Consider the following 17,833-nt stretch of genomic DNA (forward strand, 5'->3'; position numbering starts at 1 on the left):
TGGTGGTGACGCCTGTAATCCCAGCTACTCAGGAGGCTAAGGTAGGAGAATCAATTGAACCCGAAAGGCGGAGGTTGCAGTGAGCCGAGATTGCACCACTGCACTCCAGCCTGGGCGACAGAGCGAGACTCCATCTCAAAAAAAAAAAACAAAAAACAACAAAAACAAATCACACACACACACCTTAGAGGTAGATCTTGACTAACAGAACAAGGGTCACCTCACTTCTATTTCAATTACAGAAAATGCTGACAAGCAAACACTGATGAGCCATGACAATTCAGAGCAGATTTACTTACCCCAAAGAAGAATTATTGAGAATTGTGAGTGAATTCTGTCAAACAAGGTATTAATCTGTCACCACTACAGTAAAACAGATTGAAGCACATTTTCTTTCTTTTTTTTTTTTTTTGGAGACGGAATCTTGCTGTGTTGCCCAGGCTGGAGTGCAGTGGCACGATCTCGGCTCACTGCAAGCTCTGCCTCCTGGGTTCAAGCGATTCTCCTGTCTCAGCCTCCTAAGTAGCTGGGATTACAGGCAGGTGCTACCATGCCCAGCTAATTTTTGTATTTTTAGTAGAGACGGGGTTTCACCATGTTGGCCAGGCTGGTCTGGAACTCCCGACCTCAGGCGATCTGCCTGCCTCGGCCTCCCGAAGTGTTGGGATTACAGGCGTGAGCCACTGCAGCTGGTCAGTCTTGCAACCATTTTTTTTTTCTTTTTTTCTTTTTGAGATGGAGTTTAGCTCTTGTTGCCCAGGCTGGAGTGCAATGACGTGATCTCGGCTCACTGCAACCTCTGCCTCCAGGTTCAAGTGATTCTCCTGCCTCAGCCTCCCGAGTAGCTGGGATTACAGGCATGCGCCACCACGCCGGGCTAATTTTGTATTTTTAGTAGAGATGGGGTTTCTCCATGTTGGTCATGCTGGGCTCTAACTTCCAGCCTCAGGTGATCCGTGTGCCTCGGCCTCCCAAAATGCTGGGATTGTAGGTGTGAGCCCCCGCGCCCGGCGTCTTGCAACCACTTTCAATCTACCACATGCCAGGCCTTGTGACAGGACCTGGGGACACAGGAGTGGACAAGACTGGCACAGTCCATGCCTTCAGGGACAGTTGAGCCCCAGGGACAGGTGCTAAACCAATAACCAACTAGAACTGTCTTAGATTTTGGTGGTAGTATGTTTTAAGGAATTCTGACCAAGAGTGTATGCAGAGGTGGCTGGTCAGGGAAGGCTTCCTGGAAGAAGGGATGTTTCAGTTGGGAAATGAAGGATGAAGGTAAGCCAGCCAGGCAGAGTGAGGCCATTCAGGGGGACAGTATAGTGTATGTAGCTGGGTGGCTGCCCCCAGGGGTGCAAGGCCAGGGCTTCCAGGAGGGGAAGGGGCCCTCCCAGGCCACATTTTCCCATTCTCATCAGAGAGCACCTGTCACAAGATGTGCATCATTTGTCCAAGCATCCAGACATTTCTCTGCACTGTGGAATGGCCAGGGCTTATGCTGCAAAGACCTCAGAGGACAGACCCCTGGGGAGCTTTCCGAGCTGGGTTCACTGCAGGGTCTCCACATGTGTCTGGGAGGATGTGGGGAACTAGTCCATTTCCAGAATCAGCCTCAGTTTTCCCATGCCCACCTGGAGCACAGGCCCTTCAGCCCACACGGTACCCCCACCCAACCCCCCCATCCTTGTCTGCTCGTCTGCTTCCCCTGCCCCACTTCCTGGGGTCCCAGCTCCATCTGAAGGGCACACCAGAGTCCTCTAAGACCTTGCTTCCTACAGGGGCATCTAGGATGCAGATGGACCCTTCTTGCTGACCCTGGCTGCTTCTCATACTTAATGCGTTTGTGTGCTAAGGAATCCTCACAGAAAAAGGACAAGGGGGAAGAAGGGAGGGACGCTAGGGTGCGCTGAAGTGGCCTTCAGCAGCTGCTGAAAGCTGGATTTTCAGGCTACAAGGCTCGGCATTCATAGGGAGTCTGGTTGGCCTGAGCAGGCTGCCCTCTGGGGTGGGTGAGGGCATGGGTCCTGTGCTGAGGATGCCCTTGCTGCCTGATGCCCAGCCTTGAAATTGGGCCTTATGGTCACCACATCCTGAGCCTCATGGTCACCATGTCCTGGGCAACATAGCGAGACCTCATCTCTACTAAAAAATTGTTTTAAATTAGCCGGGTATAGTGGTACACACTTGTAGTCCCAGCCACTCAGGAGGCTGAGGCTGGAGGATTTGAGCCCGGAGGTCAAGGCTGCATTGAGCCTAATTTTTTTTTTTTTTTTTTTTTTTTTTTTTGAGACGGAGTCTCGCTCTGTCGCCCAGGCTGGAGTGCAGTGGCGCGATCTCGGCTCACTGCAAGCTCCACCTCCCGGGTTCATGCCATTCTCCTGCCTCAGCCTCTCCGAGTAGCTGGGACTACAGGCGCCCGCCACCACGCCCGGCTAATTTTTTTTTGTATTTTTAGTAGAGACGGGGTTTCACCGTAGTCTCGATCTCCTGACCTCGTGATCCGCCCGCCTCGGCCTCCCAAAGTGCTGGGATTACAAGCGTGAGCCACCGCGCCCGGCGAGCCTAATTTTTAGAGATAGGATCTTGCCCTGTCGCTCAGGCTACGTGCAGTGGTGATGGAGCAAGACCCTATCGCTAATTTTTTTTTCTTTCTTTCTCTCTCTCTCTCTGGGCACTGTCAGGGCTCTGCAAAGCTCTGCTGGAAAAGCTTGATTCCAGGGTGGCCCTCTTAGGAAGTGGATGGAACTCCCTCAGGGTGCTTGTGGAGGGCTGATGCTGGGAGCCAGACCCAGGCCAGACTCCACTAGACCTCATGCGTGGAGCAGGGCTAGCTAAGTGGGTGACCATTTCTGTCCCTCCATCTAGAGAGAAGCAAGGCCACTGCCGTGGCCCTGGGCAGCTTCCCGGCAGGTGGCTCAGCCGAGCTGTCGCTGAGACTCGGGGAGCCATTGACCATCATCTCTGAGTAAGTCCATGGGCACTGGATACCTGAATATGCACTGATAGAGCCAGGCATGGTGGTGCATGCCTGTAGTCCTAGCTGTTTGGAAGGCTTAGGTGGGAGAATCGCTTGAGCTCGGGAGCTCAAGGCTGCAATGAGCTATGATCAAGCCAGTGCACTCCAGCTTGGGTGACAGCAAGACTCTGTCATCTCTAAAATAAATGAATGGGCCAGGCGTGGTGGCCCACACCTGTAATCCCAGCACTTTGGGAGGCCCGGGCAGGCAGATCACCTGAGGTCAGGAATTCGAGACCAGCCTGGCCAACACAGTGAAACCCCATCTCTAATAAAAATACAAAAATTAGCCGGGCTTGGTGGCGGATGCCTGTAATCTCACCTACTTGGGAGGCTGAGGCAGGAGAATTGCTTGAACCCGGGAGGCAGAGGTTGCAGTGAGCTGAGATCATGCCATTGCACTCCAGCCTGGGCGAGAAGAGCAAAACTCTGTCTCAAAAAAATAAAGGAAGGAAGGAATAGAGATGCTCTCCCGGGAGAAGGGGCCCTTCCCCCAGGTAGAAAAGCACAAGCCTTTGCTGAAGCGCTCACAGAAACCCTGTGGTGGAATTTCAGGCGACTGGACACCCCCACAGGGAGAAGCAGTGGGTGGGCAGCGCCCTGTAGCAGGGAGCCTGGAATCGTGCCATCTACCACCGGCCCCAGCCCTGACTCAGGAGGTACCTGGACAGGCTAGTGCAGGGAAGCCTGGGAAACAGGCAGGACAGGTGGCCACAGGATCCAGCCTGAGAGGGTCCTTGCAAGCCCTGAATGTGCAGTTCTTGGGGCCTTGGCTCATCTGAAAGAGGTGCCCCCACTCCTTTCTCTCTCCAGGGATGGAGACTGGTGGACGGTGCTGTCTGAAGTCTCAGGCAGAGAGTACAACATCCCCAGCGTCCACGTGGCCAAAGTCTCCCATGGGTGAGTTCCCACCTCAGGCCCGCCTTGCAGAGCTTCCTGCTTTCTCTTCCCACAAGAACTCCACTTTATGCGCGGCTCTGCGCTGAGCGAAGCTGGGGATGGGGGAGAATCGAACCCAGGTCCTGCCCTCAAGAGGGGCAGACAGCTCATCCTAGCACAGGTTGGCCTGTGAGACGTGGGAGCCAGAGGAGGGGCTTGGGAAGGCCCACAGAGGAGGTGTGGAGCTCTGGGCTTTGGAGGTTGCCAGGATCGCGTGGTGGAAAACGCTGAAAAGTCCACGTAGGAGATGGGAGCATGCTGCGTGAGGGGCTGGCACAGTGTATGCACCTGTAGTCCCAGCTACCAGGGAGGCTGAGGTGGGAGGATCGTCTGAGCCTGGAAGGTCAAGGCTGCAGTGAGCCGTGATTGCGCCACTGCACTCCAGTCTAGGCCACACAGCAGGAGCCTGTCTCAATAAAAAAAGAGAAAAACAGAAGGGCAGCTCTTGGAAAGGTGAGGCTTAGAAAGGTGAGTGGATAGAATCAGGGTGCTGGGGGTACTGAGCAGGGATAGCAGAGAGGCTGGGACCAACCCAGGTTACCTGGGAATGAGGCCCCCAGGCAGGGAAAGCTGAGGCTGTCCCCATGAGTTTGTCCTCCCAGGGCCCTGGAGCCAGGACTAGGAGGACAAAGATGGCGTGGACCTTGGAGACCCTGAGCCCAGCTCTTTGTGGAGCAGATAGAACTTTTGAAGCCCAGAGAGGGAGGGCCTTGTGAGGGTCACTCAGCGGTGGTAGTAAAATCTTGGCTTCCCTCTTCCTCCAGGCTGACCCTGTCCGTTGTCCCTCTCTCTCGCTCCTCTAGGTGGCTGTATGAGGGCCTGAGCAGGGAGAAAGCGGAGGAACTGCTGTTGTTACCTGGGAACCCTGGAGGGGCCTTCCTCATCAGGGAGAGCCAGACCAGGAGAGGTAAGTAAGCTTAGTGCCAGCCCAGGCCCTCCCTATGTGGAGGTCTCAGAAAGGAGCCCACAGGTATATGGCTGCAGGTGCGGCCCAGGAAATAGGCTTTGCCTGACTCCTCAGTCAACCAAGATTTTCTGAGCCCCAGCTCTGTGTCCTGCCCATATGAGCTATGTGGAGCCCAGGCTGGGGGAGATGGAGACAGGCCATGAAAGCAGAGGAGAGGCAGCTAACTTTGGAGCAATCAAGGGAGGCTTCATGGAGGAGTGGACCACGAGTGGAAACTTGAGGGATATTCCCACAGGATCCCAGGCAACAAGACACAGTGGTGCTGGGGTGGGCCAGCGGGCTGCACCTTGGGACAATAGGAGGTTAGAAGTGAGCAAGGCTCCAGCATAGAGGCCTTGGATGCCGGGCTGAGAAGCTTGGGTTTTCTCCCAAGGCAGTGGGGTTGCTACTCAGCAGAGACACAGTGCTGGTCGTGTGTTTTGGGGGAAACAAGAGGATGCATTACAGGGACTCTCTGAGTGTGTTCTGTGGGCCACCTGCTTAGAAATAGACGAGATGGGGTGTCAGTTTAGGGGACCTCGAAAATCATATCCATCTCTGAGAGGTTCACAATCTGTGTTAACACAAGACTTCTTAAGGCGTCGCATTTGCCTGACTGGGCATTTCCCAGTGTTGCTGAACCCAGGAGTGTTTCATCACGCAGCACCTGTAACAGTCACTCCACGTTCATTCATTCAGCAAATGCTTCTCCAGCACCTATGATGTGGGGAGGCTTCAGGGAAGGACAGGACCTACTGTATGTGTCAGGCCTTAGGCATCTCTGCTGAGTGAGGTGGCCATGGCCCCTGCTCTCAGGGAGCTCCTGGGTCACCGGAAGCCAGTGTTCCATGGCACAGAGTTTGGGAAACCTCTATTTGAGATTCACAGTGATGCCAGGGCTTGCCCCTCTAATGCCAAGAGCCAAGTGTGATATGACTTGAGGGTGGGGCAGAAGGCCAGATGTGAAGGGCTGGAGTTCCTAGCCTTGGTGTCGAGCAGTCTGGCTGTCGTCTGCCATGTTGCTGCCATGAGAGCCTATCAGCAATAGAGCAAAAATATGCATTTCTAAAAATGATACAGGCCGGGCACTGTGGCTCACACCTGTAATCCCAGCACTTTGGGAGGCTGAGGTGGGAGAATCACTTGTGCTCAGGAATTTGAGACCAGCCTAGCCAACATAATGAGACCACTTCTCTACAAAAAAATTTAAAATGTAGTGAGGCATGGTGGTGCATGCCTGTAGTCCGAGCTACTTCAGAGGCTGAGGCGGGAGGATCACTTGAGTCCAGGAGTTCCAGGATGCAGTGAGCCATGATTGCATCACTGCACTCCAGCCTGAGCAACAGAGCCAGACTCCATCTTCAAAAAATAAAAGTGGGGCCGGGCGCGGTGGCTCACGCTTGTAATCCCAGCACTTTGGGAGGCCGAGGCGGGCGGATCACGAGGTCAGGAGATAGAGACCACGGTGAAACCCCGTCTCTACTAAAAAATACAAAAAATTAGCCGGGCGTGGTGGCGGGCGCCTGTAGTCCCAGCTACTCGGAGGCTGAGGCAGGAGAATGGTGTGAACCCAGGAGGCGGAGCTTGCAGTGAGCCGAGATTGCGCCACTGCACTCCAGCCCGGGCGACAGAGCGAGACTCTGTCTCAAAAAAAAAAAAAATAAAAATAAAATAAAATAAAATAAAATAAAATAAAAATAAAAGTGAATGTGAATGGCCCACAATAGGGATCTAGGCTCAGCCAACACATTGGCAACTAGGATTTTTTTTTATTTTTTTAGATGGAGTCTTGCTCTGTCACCCAGGCTGGAGTGCAGTGGTGCAATCTCGGCTCACTTCAAGCTCCGCCTCCCAGATTCACGCCATTCTCCTGCCTCAGCCTCTCCGAGTAGCTGGGACTACAGGTTCCTGCCACCACGCCCGGCTAATTTTTTGCATTTTTAGTAGAGACGGAGTTTCACCGTGGTCTCGATCTCATGACCTCATGATCCACCCGCCTCGACCTCCCAAAGTGCTGGGATTACAAGCGTGAGCCACCGCGCCCAGCCTAGGATTTTTAATAGAGTATAGTCACAGAATTTCCCTGCGTTGACTAGGAGGTGATTCCTCCCTCCCCAAGACACAACATGATTCTGATCTCTTGGCAAAACGTTAAAATGGTGACAGGATCTCTTGGGTCAGTAGTCAGTCAGAGCTAGAAACCCACTGGAAGTCACCTCATGGATCCTCCTCTCTCCACTGTACAGACTGAAAAACTGGACCAAAGAGGAGTAGGGACGTGCCACATGCACACTCATGTGGGGCTTCTCTCACCCCAGGTGCACGGCCTTTTGCAATCAAAACACAAAATTGATAGTCTCTTTGATGACCTTGCCTCCCTCTGAGCTGCTGACCCTGAGTCCTTTAAGGCAGAGGCAAAGAGGGATGTTGAAGGAGCAGCAGTGCCCACATTTGTGTTAAGCCCTTTAAGTGACTTAAAACAATATATAGGGATTGTACTTCCATTGTCTTCATTTTACAGATGGAAAAACTGAGGCTTAGAAAAGAGAAATAGTTTGCCTGGGGAAACACAGCTAGTAAGTGCAGAGCCAGGATTCAAACCCAGCCACAGCTCCTCTCACTCCAGGCCCCCAAGAAAGGCCCACATGGGGCAGTAATGTTGGCACTGAAAGCACAGCGAGAGACCAGGGAAGGAGGTATCAGGAGCAGACAGACCTCCTGGCGCCTGCCTTGATATGAACCAACTGTGATAGGCTGTCGGGACCCTTCGTTCTCTGCCTCAGTCTCCCTCCCAAGACCCTCTCCAGCTTCTTTGCCTCTCCTCTCCTGCCCTTGAGCGTTCTTGGGTTGACCTCTCTGAGGCCCCTCCTGCTATTTTCTAGGCAGAATCAGCACCCCCACCTCACATACATCCATGGGCTGGTAGAGGGGCTGGGGAGGCCAGCCCAGCACAGCAGCTGCAAACAGGAAACCACAGCAGCGTTGCGGAGTGGAGCAGGGCCCCACTGCAGACTGTCCCCCGGAGCTTCAGAAGCCACAGGAAGTGCTCAGTGCTCAGCTCCCCTCCCCTGGCCCATTCTCTGGCCTGGTTCAGCCCCAAGAATATAGTGGCTGGCCCTTATGGCCACTCCGCCCCTTACCTAAGAAGGCACAGATGCAAGAGAAAACCGTGTGAGTGAGAGAGAGGAGAAAGCCATATGGATCCATGAAGATTTTTTTTTTTTTTTTGAGACAGTCTCACTGTGTCGCCCAGGCTGGCGTGAAGTGGCACATTTCAGCTCAGTGCAGCCTCTGCCTCCTGGGTTTAAGTGATTCTCATGCCTCAGCCTCCCTGGAAGCTGGGATTACAGGTGAGTGCTACCACACTGGGATAATTATTGTTATTATTATTATTATTATTATTTTTTTTTTTTGAGATGGAGTCTCGCTGTGTTGCCCAGGCTGGAGTGCAGTGGCGCGATCTCAGCTCACTGCAAGCTCCGCCTCCCGGGTTCACGCCATTCTCCTGCCTCAGCCTCCCGAGTAGCTCGGACTACAGGCTCCCACCAACACGCCCGGCTAATTTTTTGTATTTTTAGTAGAGACGGGGTTTCACCGTGTTAGCCAGGATGGTCTCGATCTCCTGACCTCGTGATCCGCCCGCCTCGGCCTCCCAAAGTGCTGGGATTACAGGCTTGAGCCACCACGCCTGGCCCCTTATTATTATTTTTTTGAGACAGAGTCTCACTCTGTTGCCCAGGCTGGAGTGCAGTGGCGCAATCTCGGCTCACTGCAACCTCCACCTCCTGGGTTCAAGCGAGTCTCCTGCCTCAACTTCCTGAATAGCTGGGATGACAGGCATGTGCCACCATGCCCAACTAATTTTTGTGTTTTTAGTACAGACAGGGTTTCATCATGTCGGCCAGGCTGATCTCAAACTCCTGACCTCAGATGATCCACCCACCTCGGCCTCCCAAAGTGCTGGGATTACAGGAGTAAGGCACTGCACTGGACTATTTTTTTTGTATTTTTAGTAGAAACAGGGTTTTGCCATGTTGGCCAGGCTGGTCTCAGACTCCTGACCTCAGATAATCCGCCCACCTTGGCCTCCCAAAGTGCTAGGATTACAGGCATGAGCCACCGTGCCCAGCGGGATCCATGAAGATCTTTAAAGACTCATAAGATCCACATAAGGCCAGGCGCGGTGGCTCATGCCTGTAATCCCAGCACTTTGGGAGGCCAAGGTGTGTGGATCACCTGAGGTCAGGAGTTTGAGACCAGCTTGGCCAACATGGCAAAACCCCATCTCTACTAAAAATACAAAAAAATTAGCCGGGCATGGTGGCGGGTGCCTGTAATCCCAGCTACTTAGGAGGCTAAGGCTGGAGAATTGCTTGAACCTGGAGGTGGAGGTTGCAGTGAGCCAAGATCGCGCCACTGTGCTCCAGCCTGGGTGACAGAGTGAGACTATGTCTCAAAAAAAAAAAAAAAAAAAAAAAAATCCACATAATTACCGGGACTAAGGTCTCCTGGTCCCCATAGTCAATTCCAAAAGGGGGTGGATCAGGATGCAGCTATTGTTATCAAAGAGGAAGATGAAAAATGTTAGTCGGGGGAGAAAAAAAGAAGAAATTTGCCACTTTTCCAGGAAAGGTAAAGTTTTCCTGCAGGTCATGGTCGATTTGTGGGTCAAGAAATCAGTTTAGAGGCCAGGTGCAGTGTCTCACATCTGTAATCCCAGCACATTGTGAGGCCAAGGCAGGAGGATCACTTGAGCCCAGGAGTTCAAAACCAGTCTGGGCAACAAAGGGAGACCCCCGTCTCTTAAAAAAAAAAAAAAAAAAAATTTTTTTTTTTTTAAGTTAGCTAGGTGTGGTGGCATGCACCTGTTGTCTAAGCTACTTGGGAGGCTGAGGCAGGAGGATCACTTAAGCCCAAGAAGTCGATGCTGCAGTGAGCTATGATCACACCACTGGACTCCAGCCTGGGTGACAGACCAAGACCCTGTCTCTAAAGAATACATAAATTAATTAATTAATTGATCAACTACTGATGCCTGTACCCCACCTCCAGGGTTTCTGATCTCACTGGTCAGGGATGTGGCCTGCACACTGTAAAAGCTGCCCAGGTGATTCTGGTGGGTAGCCAGGGTCGGAACCCACTAATTTAGTGGGTCTGGACCAGTGCGTGTTTGTAGTGAAATTGAGCAGAGAACATGACCATGGTTGGGGTAAATATCGAGTCATAAAACTTTTGTTTCAGATTTTTTATAAGGTGTGTCCTGGGTCACGGTGTAAACTTTTATACTGTGGTTTGACACCGCAGTGACTCTAGGGGCCCAAGTGACATCATAGAACAGTGGTTCTCAGACTTGAGTGTACAGGACTCATCAGGGGAACTTGTTGACACTGTAGACTCGTGGACCCCACTGCAGACCTAACTGAATCAGACTTTTGGGGGCAGAGGTCAGAAATCTGCTTCTTGGACAAGCTCTCTGGATGGTTCTACTGTTCTCTTGAGTTTGAAAACAGAGTTCCAAACTAGGGAACCCAGAATGAAGTAATAAGAGACAATGTATTTTACATTATGCTCTTGTCTTATATAATGGGAATTAGCCATTGACCGAGTGAGTGAGTGATGCCAGGATCAGCTTTTCATTGGCCCAAAGGCACCGATTCCACACGGGCTTCAAGCCTGTGTGTGGACCAAGGAGGAAGGCCTGGGGCCCTGAGCTACCAGGAACACTAATCAGAGTCCAAGGCGGGAAGACCCCATCTTCCCAAGTCCTTCTGGCATACCTGGCTATATGATAGGCCTCGGGACAGCCATGGCCAGACTCTAGTCACGCCCCAAATCTTGGTCCGTGAAGGGGGCCTGGAAGCTTTGTGGAGGTCACAGGATTGTGCAGAGGTCAGCACAGGGTTGGGGACAGGCCCCAGCAGCAGCCCCTCTTGGCTGTCCTGCCGTATATCTGTTCTGTGTCAGGCACTATAAGGGAGATTGATGAGTAAGACGTGGTTCCTGCCCCCGTGGGGCTCACCTCTGTCCACTGTCCGCTGGGAAACACTTACTGAGCATCTCCTCTGAGTCAGGCCTGCTAAGTCATGGCTTTTGTCCTCAGGGTACAGAACAGTGGAGGGTGCAAGATTCAATCCCTAAAGCTTCTCAGAGGCCTCAGCAGAGAAGATTCAGGAGGGTCCTGCTAGGCCCACTTCCCACATGCAGCTCCTGATCTGATCCCTCATCCCCCACTCCCAGCATCACCACTGGAATACCTGACCCTAGAGGTCGTGGAGGTGATGTTGCCTAAGCCTGCTGGAGCTTTCTGAAATTAGGACCTTATACTTTGCCTTTCTTTCTGGTGGGTCCTCCCCTAGGCCCCGCGTCCAGCCACGGCTTCCACTGTCCCCTCTGGACCCTCTGCCCACCAGCCACTCTGTAAACATACTTTGTTCTTTCTACCGCTGCATCCTTACACATACCCCTCCTTCCATCTGAAAAGCCCGCCCTCCGCTTCTCCTCGCGGCAAACTCACACTCATCCTTTGCCATTCTTTCCAATGGGACCTTCCCAGACTATCACCTACCCAGACTATTGCCTTCCCAGACTATGGCCTTCCCAGACTATCCCCTACCCAGACTATCCCCTACCCAGACTATCGCCTACCCAGACTATCGCCTACCCAGACTACGGCCTTCACGGACTATCACCTTCCCATACTATGTCAATTTTTGTTCTCAACTCCCATAGCATATTGAAAATACCTCTTCTGTAGCTATAATAGGTTTATTTCTTTTCTTTTTCTCTTTTTTTTTTTTTTTTTTTGAGATGGAGTCTTGCTCTGTCGCCCAGGCTGGAGTGCAGTGGCGAGATCTCGGCTCACTGCAAGCTCTGCCTCCTGGTTTCACGCCATTCTCCTGCCTCAGCCTCCCAAGTAGCTGGGACCACAGGCGCCTGCCACCACACCCGGCTAATTTTTTATATTTTTAGTAGAGATGGGGTTTCACCGTGTTAGCCACGATGGTCTCGATCTCCTGACCTTGTGATCTGCCCGTCTCAGCCTCCCAAAGTGCTGGGATTACAGGCATGAGCCACCGTGCCCAGCCTTTTTTTTTTTTTTTTTTTTTTTTTTTTTTAAGACAGGGTCACCCAAGCTGGAGTAGGGTGCCACTATCTTGGCTCACTGCAACCTCCGCCTCCCAGGCTCAAGCGATTCTCCCACTTCAGCCTCCTGAGTAGCTGGGACTACAGGTGTATGCTACCACACCTGGCTAATTTTTTTATTTTTTTATTTATTTTTATTTTTTATTTTATTTTTATTTTTTTATTTTTTATTTTATTTTATTTTTTGCACACAAAACAATAAACATTTTCTAAAAGTACATACGAACAAAAAGATGCTTATCAAACATACTAGGAAGGTTGCACATGGGAAGACGGGGAATAGAAATGGGGGGTGGGAATTAAAGAAAATAAATGAGAGAGGGACTTTGTATGGATCAATGATAATAACTCAATCCTCTATTTGACAAAGAAGAAGGAGAAGGAAGAGGAAGAAAAAGAAAGTGGGATAAAGGATCAGAAAGGGAGGAAAATAGAAAAAATTAGAGTATGACTCCAGGGTAGACCTGTTTTGTTGTCGCTTGGTTCGTTGGTTGGTTTGACAGTTGTATTTTTCATATGTTTCGCCATGTTGGCCAGGCTGGTCTCGAGCTCCCAGCCTCAAGTGATCAACCCGCCTCAGCCTCCCAGAGTACTGGGACTACAGGTGTGAGCCACCACATCCGGCACCCACATTGCTTCTGGCCTCTGTGGTAGACCTCCCAGACGGGGCGGCCGGGCAGAGGCGCTCCCTACATCCCAGAAGGGGCGGCCGGGCAGAGGCGCCCCTCACTTCCCAGACGGGGCGGCCGGGCAGAGGCGCCCCTCACATCCCAGAAGGGGCCGCCGGGCAGAGGCGCCCCTCACTTCCCAGACGGGGCGGCCGCGCAGAGGCGCCCCTCACTTCCCAGACGGGGCAGCCGGGCAGAGGCGCTCCTCACTTCCCAGACGGGGCAGCTGCGCAGAGGGGCTCCTCACTTCCCAGACGGGGCGGCCAGGCAGAGTCGCTCCTCACATCCCAGACGATGGGCGGCCGGGCAGAGTCGCTCCTCACATCCCAGACGATGGGCGGCCGGGCAGAGACGTTCCTCACTTCCTAGACGGGGTGGCGGCCGGGCAGAGGCGCTCCTCACCTCCCAGACGGGGCGGCGGCCGGGCAGAGGCTGCAATCCCAGCACCCTGGGAAGCCAAGGCAGGCGGCTGGGAGGCGGAGGCTGCAGCGAGCCAAGACCACGGCACCGCACTCCAGCCCGGGCAACACCGAGCACCGACTGAGCGAGCCTCTGTCTGCAGTCCCAGCACCTCGGGACGCCGAGGCGGGCAGAGCACTGGAGGTCAGGAGCTGGAGACCAGTGTGGCCGACATGGTGAAACCGCGCCTCCAGCCAAAGGAGAAAAACGAGGGAGGGGTGGTGGCGCGCCGCGGCCAGGGCAGAATAGCGGGAGCCCGATGCAGGGAGTGTGCAGCAAGCCGAGTTTACTGTAGCCTGGGCGAAAGGAGGGAGGGAGGGAGGGAGGAAGGAAGGAAGGAAGGAAGGAAGGAAGGAAGGAAGGAAGGAAGGAAGGAGGCTTTTTTTTTTTTTGAGATGGAGTCTTGTTCTGTCATTGGGCTGGAGTGCAGTGGCACAATCTCGGCTCACTGCAACATATGCCTCCTGGGTTCAAGCAATTCTCCTGCCTCAGCCTCCCGAGTAGCTAGGATTACAGGTGCGTGCCACCATGCCCAGCTAATTTTTGTATTTTTAATAGAGACAGGGTTTCAACATGTTGGCCAGGATGGTCTTGATCTCTTGACCTTGTGATCCACCCGCCTTGGCATCATAAAGTGCTGGGATTACAGGCATGAACCACTGGGCCCAGCTGTATTTTTTTTAAAGATGGGTTTTGCCATGTTGCCCTGGCTGGTCTTGAACTCCTGACCTCAAGTGATCCACCCACCTTGGCCTCCCAAAGCAAAGTGCTGAGATTACAGGCGTGACCCACCATGCCTGGCCCAGGTAATTTTTGTATTTTGAGTAGAAACAGAGTTCTGCCATGTTGCCCAGGCTGGTCTCGAACTTCTGACCTCAGGTAATCTGCCCACCTTGGCCTCCCAAAGTGCTGGGATTATAGGCATGAGCCACCACACCCAGCTTTTTTTTTTTTTTTTTTAAGACAGGATCTCACTCTATTGCCCAGGCGCTGGAGTGCAGTGGCACAATCATGGTTCACTGCAGTCTTGAACTTGTGGGCTCAAGTGATCCTCCCACCTCAGCTTCTTGAGTAGCTGGAACTACAGGGGGGTGCACCACCATGCCTAACTTTTAAATTTTTTGTAGAGACAGGATCTCACTCTGTTGCCCAGGCTGGTCTCGAACTCCTGGGCTCAAGCAATCCTCCTGCCTCAGACTTCCCAAGTGCTGGGATTACAGGCGTGAGCCACCACAGCTGGCTAAATTTATTTCCTAAAACAAAATCATGGCTGGGCACAGTGGCTCATGCCTGTAATCCCAGCACTTTGAGAGGCTGAGGCGGGGCGGGGGGGATCACCTGAGGTCAGAGTTTGAGACCAGCCTGGCTAACATGGTGAAACCCCGTCTCTATTAAAAATACAAAAAAATTAGGCATGGTGGCAGGTGCCTATAATCCCAGCTACTCAGGAGGCTGAGGCAGGAGAATTGCTTGAAACCAGGAGGTGGAGGTTGCAGTGAGCTGAGATCATGCAATTGCACTCCAGCCTGGGCAACAAGAGCAAAACTCCATCTCAAAAAAAAAAAAAAAATCAGGGTACATGGTCTGATGAGAATAATACAGGAACTAAATACTTGAAATGAGGACCATTAAGTAAAATCTCAGCTGTGGATGTGCTGACAAGACAGCACTTATTTCCCCCGAGTGTGATGATTTCATACCTGTGTCTGGGCCCAGAGCAGAGTGTATGGCATGTAGTGGGTGCTCAGCAGATGTTTACTGAATAAATGAATGAGCAGGTGAGCACACCTATGCATGTTGAGAGGGGGAGAGAGGATGAAGAGCTGGGGGAGACTGCCCCCCAAACAGGAAGATTCAGGCTGTTTGTAGCATCAGTTCCAAGGACGGAACCAAAGTCACCTCCCCATCACCCCTAGTGACCTGCTGTCCCATCAGTCACCTGGACCTGTGTGCCCCACAGCACTCCATCTTCAGCTAAGGGCTGGCTCTGGGTGGGCCCTCTGTCCTCAGGGAAGAGTAGGTCTTAGTAAATGCTCAATATGTGTTTGCTGCAAATCACGCAATGATAGGCCTTCAAGAATCATTCCCAACACCATCTGTGCTCACAGACAGTAGGAGTGGAAATGGTGATGAGCTCTCCTTAAAACTGCTTGTAATCGTGGCTCTGTCCGAGTGTTTATCACAGAGACTCAGTCATTCATTCAGCAAATACTGTGTGCTGACTCTGTGCCAGGCACTGTTCAAAACTCCAGAGATTCTGCAGTATGAAAAGCAAGATTCCTGCCCACAATCTAGTTGGCAAGGTGGACAGTAAACAAATAAGAAAAGAGTGTGAGAGTGATAAGTGCCAAGAGGAAATAAAGCAGTGTTCAGAGGACACAGAGTGCCAGGGCGTGAGCGTGAGCACAGGCCTCGGGGAGGGGTGTCCTCAGCAGGCGGCCAGGGAAGACAGGACAAGGGGAGTGGGGAGTTGGGAGTCAGGTCACACAGAGCCTTTCCAGGGAGAGGACTTGGGATCGATTTTAAGTGTGACAGGGAGGATTCTGAGTAGGGGAGTGAGACGACCTGACCCCTCCTGCCCGCTGCGAAGAGAGGATGCCACGCAGGAAGCTGTAGCAGGCTCTGTCCAGGTGAGAAGTGGCTGGATCTTAGCTGTGTTCTGACCACACCCAACAGGGCTTTCTGTTGGGCTGGATGTGAGGCTGAGAGAGAGGAAGCAATCAGGGATGGATGACTCCTGACCTCTTTATCCCTGAGACCACCAACCAGATCCCAAGTGTACCCTTTCTGATTCTAGTAACTGTGGTGACAGTGGCTGGGGTGGGTGGTTCAAGAACCACGCAAAAGTTATAAGGTCTTGGTCACTAGTTCAGCTGGGTTGGTTGGCCTTCTGGGCCTATTTTCAAATATTTAGCCCATTCCCAACCACAGAATTTTTTCAGGGTTACAGCACAGCTCAAGAAGAGACTCTTCTCAAAGGTACAGAATACAGGCCAGGCGTGGTGGTGCACACCTATAGCCCCAGCTACTTGGGAGGCTGAGGCAACAGGACTCAAGCCCAGGAGTTTGAGGCCTGCCTGAGCAACATAGTGAAACTGTCTCTAAAAAAGAAAAAGAAAAAAAAATAAAGGTACAAAGGTCAAAGGGCTCCCAGTCAGGCAAAGAAAACAAAGAAAAGGAAGCAGAGACCCTACTGGGGTCAATATACTTCTCAAAGCATATTGACTCTGGGTCACCTTGCTAAATTTACTTTTAGTTCTAGTAGCTTTTTGGCAGATTCCTTACAATTATCTACATATGATTGTATTATCTGTAAGTAAAGGCAGCTGTATTATTTTCCAATCTATATACTTTAAATTTATTTTTCTTGTCTTATTGCACTTGTTAGGACCTTTAGTACAACACTGAGTAGAAGTGGTAAGAACATTATTGCTTTGTTCCCAATCTTAGATGGAAAATAATCACTTTCCTATTAAGTATGCTGTCGATTTTTTTTTTTTTTTTTTGAGATGTAATGTCACTCTGTCACCCAGGCTGGAGTGCAGTGGCCTGATCTCGGCTCACTGCAACCTCCGCCTCCTGGGTTCAAACAAAACTCTTGCCTCAGCCTCTGGAGTACCTGAGATTACAGGTACCCGCCATCATGCCCAGCTAATTTTTCTATTTTTGTAGAGATGGGGGTTTCACCATGTTGGCCAGGCTGGTCTTGAACTCCTGGCCTCAGGTGATCCGCAAGCCTCGGCCTCCCAAAGTGTTGGGATTACAGGTGTGAGCCACCGCACCTGGCCTTAGTTGTAGATTTTTCACAGATGCTTTGTATCAGGTACCTTTCTGTGGTAGGCAGAATAATCATCCCCCCAACAATGTTCAGGTCCTGATCTGCAGCACCTGTGAGTATGTTACCTTATGTTGCAAAAAGAGTTCGCAGATGTGATTAGGGATTTTGAGGTGGGAAGAGTATTTTGGATTGTCCAGATGGACCCAATATAATCACCAGGATGCTTATGAGAGGGAGGCAGGAGGGTGAGAGTTAGAGACAGGAAGATGCTACTGGCTGTGAAGACTGAGGAAGGGGCCATGAGCAGAGGGATGCATGTGGCTTCTAGAAACTGGAAAGAAAAGGGAATGGATTTCTTCTCTAGAGTCTGCAAAAGGAACATTGCCCTGCTGACACCTTGATTTTTGTCCAGTGAAACTCATTTCAGACTTCTAACCTCCAGAACTGTAAAAGAATAATTTGTGTTATTTTAAGCTGCTGAATTGATGGTAATTTGTTACACCAGCAATAGGAAACTAACATATTCTACTCATCGTTTTCTGCTTTTTTTTTTTAATCATGAAGGGTCTTGAATTTTGTCAAATGATTTTTCTGCATTTTTGCAGGTGATCGTGGTTTTTCTTTTTTTCTTTTTTTTTTTTTTTTGAGATTGAGTCTCGCTCTGTTGCCCAGGCTGGAGTGCAGTGGTGTGATCTTGGGTCACCACAACCTCTACCTCCTGGGTTCAAGAGATACTCCTGCCTCAGTCTCCTGAGTAGCTGGGACAACAGGCGCGTGCCACCATGCCCGGCTAATTTTTTTTTTTTTTTTTTTTTTTTGAGATCAAGTCTTGCTCTGTCACCCAGGCTAGAGTGCAGTGGCACGATCTTGGCTCACTGCCACTT

At 51.6% G+C, this 17,833-nt stretch overlaps 1 protein-coding gene across 1 annotated transcript in view; it reads left to right on the top strand.

Annotated features, from left to right (window-relative positions):
* SLA2 (Src like adaptor 2) overlaps positions 1 to 17,833 on the top strand; it is a 36,671-nt gene that overhangs the window by 10,448 nt on the left and 8,390 nt on the right. The window contains exons 3-5 of the mRNA XM_055265169.2: positions 2,866 to 2,965; positions 3,830 to 3,916; positions 4,759 to 4,862. Coding sequence (XP_055121144.1) covers positions 2,866 to 2,965; positions 3,830 to 3,916; positions 4,759 to 4,862 — 291 coding nt within the window. The remainder of the gene's footprint in view (positions 1 to 2,865; positions 2,966 to 3,829; positions 3,917 to 4,758; positions 4,863 to 17,833) is intronic.

This window comes from Symphalangus syndactylus, chromosome 24 (genome assembly GCF_028878055.3).
Source record: "Symphalangus syndactylus isolate Jambi chromosome 24, NHGRI_mSymSyn1-v2.1_pri, whole genome shotgun sequence".
Lineage (NCBI taxonomy): Eukaryota > Metazoa > Chordata > Mammalia > Primates > Hylobatidae > Symphalangus > Symphalangus syndactylus.